The sequence below is a fragment of the Otolemur garnettii genome, unplaced genomic scaffold, assembly GCF_000181295.1.
Source record: "Otolemur garnettii isolate 467f Iridium unplaced genomic scaffold, OtoGar3 scaffold00003, whole genome shotgun sequence".
NCBI lineage: Eukaryota > Metazoa > Chordata > Mammalia > Primates > Galagidae > Otolemur > Otolemur garnettii.
In genome coordinates, this window is record NW_003852398.1 from 34,736,521 (window position 1) to 34,743,575 (window position 7,055).

Genomic DNA, 7,055 nt, shown 5'->3' on the forward strand with positions numbered 1-7,055 from the left:
AAAAAAAAAAAAAAAAAAAACTAAAAAAGACAAAAGTATTAATCCTTTCCTTGTAATGTAGGATAAAAAGAGAGTAGTACTGACATATTGAGACCTATGGGCCTGTTTTAAAATGTACATTTTTTATGTGAGAAAGTGGTTAGGAATTAATACAAATATTTTATTTGAAAAGTTAAAAGAAAGACCAAATCCAAGAGTACTGGTAATGGGCTTCCTTCTCTCATTTGAAATTAATATTATCTTGAAAATAGCCATAATTGCCACCACATGACAGGACTACTCCTGAGGTTGCAGTAATAGTCTGGAGGAAATGTTATTTGCTCTTCTCCAGCCAGACAGACAGAATGGGGCATATAAGTAGGGACCAATTTCTGAAAGGGGTAGAATTCTCCAGATCTTATTTTTAAAACCCTAGTCAGTCAGATAATGATTATTGTAGTCAGAAACAGAAAGAACAACAATAAATTCAAGTATTTAGGTCACTTTGCTATTGCACCTTTTCCTTTGACTTTGACATATTACTATGGGGATAACTAGGTGTAAAAGGAAAAATACACTTAAAAAACATGATACTTGGATGGAACTGGGCATTATCATAAGTGAATTATCTCAGGAATGGGAAAACAAACACCACATATTCTCACTAGTAAGTGGGAGATAAGTGATGGGTACGCATGGTCATAAAGTAATGCAAAGCACATTGGAAACTAAGAAAGAGGAAGGTTGGAAGGAATGGGGGATTAAAAACTTACCTGGGGGTACAATGAACGCTATTCTGGTGACAGGCACAGTAAAAGCCTTGACATCAGCATTCAGAATTATATAATTCATGTAACAAAAACAGTTGTACCCCCTAAATATTCAATCATGTGAATATCTTTGGTTCTTGATTGCTCATTCACATTTGAGAGCATATGACACAAGTGGGTTTGCATAGCCTGTGGTAAAATTTCCGCAGTAATTTCCAGGCTACTGATACAACAATGAAGATAATATCCTGATTATTTTTGTTATATCTCCCAATATAAAGAATGTAGGGTTTAGCTGAGATTTAGTTTGTGTACATGGAGTATTCCAGTGAGGCCTCTAAGTTAAATTCACATTAACCATCACAAAAATGATCTTATATTGGTGCTTATATTCTGTTGGTTTTTCAGGAAAGTGAAAAATTCCATTTATATAGAAATACGCATTGAATTAACAAATGTATTTATTATCTTATGTCTCTTTTTTTCTTTTGTGAAGAAAATACATCATTACAGAGTGCTCATCCAGGGCTATAAACCTAATTAGAGGGTTATTCCAAGAATAACTCATAATACTCCATGATGACTTTACTATATCCAGAGAGTCCCCTCCTAATGTGGTCAAACTTTTAACTTTTAAGAAAATATTTTCTGAAACTTTAGCCATCAGCCAAAGTGGTATCATTTTATATATAATTAAATAGTATCATTAGTAAAATTTTCTAGAACAATTTCCATATTTATAGTAAGAGAAATAGAAGTACCATGATGATATCATCAATAGTAGTTTGGAGGACAGTGAAGAAATACTGCAGCTTTTTTTTATTATATGAAAAAATATAGTTAATGGGATTTTCAGGAAACTATCTTCCCCATTTTAATGCATTTGTGGGAGAAATTCAAGTTCTCCTCCACTTTACAATTATTGGAATATGGAATCTCTTACCTTGTGAATGTTGTCAATTGATCACAAATACCTATGTATTCCAAACTCTATTTAGGAAGAAAATAAAGAGCAAGGGAGGGAAAGAAAGAAAAAGAGTCAATGACCTTGGATTAATGCTATAAAAGGCAAAGTTGAGATTTAAAAGTCAAATCTCAAAGGGAGTCTACAAATTTTGGAATAGAAAATATGAGGAAAAAGATGGCTATGTTTACTTTGATGAAAGAGTTTCTACCCTGGTAGTTTCCAAAAATCTTCATTCACTATTCTTAACTTTCATTCACTAAAAAATAATGACTTGTTGCTCATGTTCAAAACAATTACAGGTGTTGTGTGACATACAGGAGGATTGGGTTTTTATTCTTTTACCAGCCATAATGTACCAAAACACATAGATAGCTGATCTGAATTTTCAGGATCCCTGTTTAAATTATTTTATTTTATTTTTGAGGCAGAGTCTCACTTTGTTGCCCTTGGTAGAGTGCCATGACCTCATAGCTCACAACAGCCTCAAATTCTTTGGCTCAAGAGATCCTCTTGCCTCAGGCTCTTGAGTAGCTGGGACTATAGGCAAATGCCACAATGCTTGGCTATTTTTTCCCCTATTTTTGGTAGAAATGGGGTCTTGCTCTTGCTCAGGCTGTCTCCTAAGCTCAAGCAATCCACCCACCTCAGCCTCTCAGACTGCTAGTATTACAGGCATGCGCCACGGTGCACAAAGCCCTTAGATAATTTTATTAAGGAAAATTTTTACCCTGATACTTTCCTGCCAGAAAAGGAGGCATGTTCTGGATTGCTGCGTAAACATCCTTTTCATGTTGCTCAGGACCCCATTAATACAGATTTTAAAATATGCCTGGCATTTATCATTTCATCTTCTCTTTCTTTTCTCCCAACTCAATTTTTGGAGATGCTACTAGCCATGAATATTCCTTTGAAAATTCAATTATTTGTATATATTTGCCAAACTGATAGGTGATTGAATGAAGATATAAATTCAACTGCAGAAGTTCAGAGTGCGCTCCCTTGATAATACCTAAAGGAAAACAAAACTACTTTTCTGACAAGCATCTCACATATCTTAAATAGTTTGGAAACTAGTTAGACAACTGTGTAAAGAGTCAAAGTGAAAATAGTAATCACCTGTACCATGAAATGTAGCAATCCACCCAGGAAGACTAATCTTCTGCGGAAATGCAAATCAAAACCACCTTGAGATATCACCCCAGTGAGAATAGCCCACATTACAAAGTCCCAAAGCTGCAGAAGCTATTGAGGGTGTGGAGAAAAGTGAACACATTTGCATTATTGGTGGGACTGCAAACTAATACAGACATTTTGGAAAGAAGACATTTTGGAAAGAATCCTCAAAGAACTAAAAGTAGACCTTTCTTTTGATCCTGCAATTACTAGAAACTAGAAGAACATATACACTAGAATGTTTATCATAGCTCAATTCACAATAACCAAGGTATGGAGTCAACCCAAGTGACCATCTACACATGAATGGATTAATAAACTATGGCATGTGTATACCATGGAATACTATTCAGCCATAAAAGATGGAGACTTTGTATCTTTTGTGCCAACCTGGATGGAACATTCCACTTAGTAAAGTATCACAAGAATGGAAAAGCAAGCATTCAATATATTCAATACTAATATGAAACCAGTAGATGAACAAATACATACTAACACAAGAAAAAAACATAATTAAACTCAAGTGGGGGAAGTTGGAAAGGTGAGGGGACAGATGGGAGGAGGAAGGGGAAATGGTGTGCTCTCACCTAATAGGCACAATGTATAGCACAAAATATGGCACACCTCCTGGGGTGAGGGGCACAACTGTAACTGGGACTCAACCTAACAAATGCAAACAATGCAACCTAATTGTACCTTCATATTAATCTGAACTTAAAATATATATAAAACCTTAAAACCCACACCAAAAAGACTAATCCTCTGTCGTTTGTATCTATACTATCTGGGCTCTAGGTTCTATCCTCTAAACCAGTGGTTCTCAACTGTGGGTCATGACCCCTTTGGGGGTGGAATGACCCTTTCACAGGAGTCGCCTAAATACACCCTGCATATCAGATATTTACATTATGATTCATAACAGTAGCAAAATTACAGTTATGAAGTAGCAATGAAAATAATTTTATAGTTGGGGGTCACCACAACATGAGAAACTGTATTAAAGGGTCGTGGCATTAGGAAGGTTGAGAACCACTGCTCTAAACCATCATTCCTTTTTCATTAGTGGTAGGGTATGTTTTCAGCTAAGTAGTTTTGACAGCATGTTCTTTGCTTAGGGAACTTGGAGGTACAACAGCTTTTTAAAATTTGTTCTCACTATCACTGTCAGTTCAAACTGGCGGTGTTTCTGCTGATGAAACATTCTCAAAAATCTTGTGGGTCTCCTGTGTATGTCACAGGGTTTATTTTATTAGATCAGAGACTCATTCACAATTATTTCCTGAATAATTCACTCTATATTCCTGACTTTTCCTGAGGTGACAGAAAACATCTATTTCACGTGCCTCGCCCTTCAAAAAGTCTTCCAAGTGATTGCCTGCTCTGATCCTTTCAAGGCACCTTTGGCTTTCTCTTTAGAACACACATTCCTAGAAGTGAGTCTCCTAATTTTAACATCTTTTGCAATCTGAAAAAACTGAGCATTTCCCCATTAATCAGGTCCTGATTCCTTTTTGCTTTAGAGTTCTTACCATAATCTAATTCCTCTCATAATTTTTTCCTCTCACCTTTTACTACCAGAAGCAACAATAATAACAAAAAAACAGTCTGTACCTTCAGACTTTTGTATGGAAATCTCCTTAGCTAAATCTACAAGTTCATTGTTTACAAATTCTTCCTTCCACACAACTGTAAGACACAACTCAGCTAAGTTTTCTGCCACTGTGTAGAAGGATCATCTTTCCTCCAAGTTCCAATAACATATTCCTCGTATCTGCACCCTCATCAGCAAGGACTTTAATATCCATATTTCTATCCACAGTCTGTATAAAATGATTTAGGTATTCTTTGATGCAGCATGTGTTTCTCCACATCCTCCTAACTTCCTTCTGAGACCTTCCTAGCAGACTTGTTAACATCATAACTAATATTCCAAAGCAATCTAGGCTTTTCTATTATGCTTCTCAAAATTCTTCCAGCCTTTCTCCTTTGCCCAGTTCAAAAGCTACTTCTACATTTTTAGATATTTGTTACAGTGGCATCCCACTTTAATCTATCAAAATCTGTATTACTTAGGGTTTAACCAGAGGAGCAGGGCCAGTGCATGTATATTAAGAGATTTATTGCAAGGATATGACTTAATTTGACCATGAAAGCTAGCTAGAGAAGTCCAAAGGCTGGCAGGCAGTTAGAAGGGTAAGCTGGAACCCTGGGGCACAAGCTGAAGCTGCTGACTTCAGGTAAAATTTCTTTTTTATCTCAAGGAAGACTTAGCTCTGCTTTTAAGCCTTCTTAACTAATTGAGTAAGGCCCAGCCAGATTATCTAGGATATTCTAGTTTAAGTTTAGTTCATTGGCAACTTAATGCTGTTTGAACTTTAATTCCTCTTAATAACATATATTCCTAATAATAACATATTAATAGGTTCCAGGATGGAGGTTTGAACACCTTTGGGGGCCATTATTTCGCATATCATTCTAGAGTACCTGTAAAGTTGAGAAGCTCCTGGAGATAGAGTCCTGGCAAGATGAGATGTTTTTTCTCCAAATCATTTAATTCCTTCACCAACATATCATTTAATAAATTTCATTTGGTTAACTAATATTAATTTACAATGTATTTTCTTTCAAATTCTTTTTCAACCAGAACAAATCATTATCCCAAGGCAAGTAGATGTTGGCATGCTGTACCATTAGAAGCTCCTCTAAGCTCAGAAGCTGCAGCTCAAGAATTTCTCTGCTATAGAAAGGGACAACTGAAGGAAATGCATTATTTGGTCCTAGAGTCCACTGGCCTTATAAAAACACCTTAAACATAATTAACCTGGGTATTGGTAAACCTATTTAGTACTCTTAACAGGTTCTTAACTTTAGTTAGACATAAGGGAAAACCCATAAGTCTTTTATACATTAACTTAGATAAGAAATAATAGATAGATGCTGCAGATAAATTTTTAGGAGATACATGTGTATTTTTAGAGGGAAAGTCTAATCATTACAAGTGTCTTGAATAGCTTGAAATTATCTATGTTGCTGCCTATCTGGAAAATGAAAATCCAAACAGGGAGCTTGGAAGAAACTGGACATGAAAAAATGTGAAATGATTCCACCACAAACAGAAATGGGGCTATCAAAACGTCAGAGTTGGGTAAATAATAAAAACTAAAATAGACCTCCAATACTTTCAAAATAAAGAATGATTTAAAAAGCATACATTCTCATGTAATGTCATATAGCATGGATTGTAATTTAAAATTAGAGTTACATTTATTAGGAGGGGTTAACTTGCATATTATCCTTCCAAAGTGAGTACTAAAAATTTAATCAGAAATATAAAATTTCCTGACATAAACTATTTACTAACAATACAATAATTAGGAAACCGATTCTATAATAACCAGTCCAACAACAACAATAAAGAGTAGCAGTACTATACACAACAGTAAGGAGAAAAGAATAAGAAAAGAAATTAAACACCAATACAGAGTTAAAGAAAGAAAACGAAAAGGAAGACAAAACTGCTATCGCCAGTAGGGAAGTTTCAGATATCGAAATTATTCTGGAAATTCTGGTTTCCTCCTAGAATCCTGGCCCAGTACACTGGGGAGGATAGGCTTCAAAAATTTGAATTCATTGCTCTCAGACTCTCCGGTCAGACACACCTCATACTGGTAACTGTGAGACAAGGTTCCGGTGCCGCTGACATCCACCAGGTGGCCCGGAAAGTGGCCCTCAGGCACCGAGCAGACACCCGCAGACGCCGCCCTGTGCCTCCCGCACAGCCTCACCGCCACGAACAGCACCACCGAGAACAGGAAGAGCGACGACACCGAGGCCAAGGCGATGACCAAGTAGACGGTGAGCGAGTCGGCCTGGGCCTGCTCCGCCGCCGCCTCCGGGAGCGGCAGGTAGGGCTGGGAGAAGCCGTCCACCAGCAGCACGTGCAGCGTGACGCTGGCGGACTGCGGAGGCTCGCCATTGTCCTTGACCAGCACCAGCAGCCTGTGCTTGGCCGCGTCGCGCTCGCTCAGCAGCCTGGCGGTGCGCACCTCGCCATTGTGCGCCCACACGCTGAACAGCCCGGGCTCCGTGGCCTTGAGCAGCTGGAACGACAGCCAGGCGTTCTGGCCCGAGTCGCCGTCCACCGCCACCACCTTGGTCACCAGGTA

General features: G+C 37.8%; 1 protein-coding gene across 1 annotated transcript in view; it reads right to left on the reverse strand.

Moving 5' to 3' along the window:
* Positions 1 to 6,362: 6,362 nt before the first annotated feature.
* LOC100955282 (protocadherin beta-15-like) overlaps positions 6,363 to 7,055 on the reverse strand; it is a 2,576-nt gene continuing 1,883 nt past the window's right edge. Inside the window, exon 1 of the mRNA XM_023515774.1 lies at positions 6,363 to 7,055. This exon is cut by the window's right edge and continues 1,883 nt beyond it. Within this exon, the coding sequence (XP_023371542.1) occupies positions 6,441 to 7,055 (615 nt within the window). The 3' untranslated portion in view covers positions 6,363 to 6,440.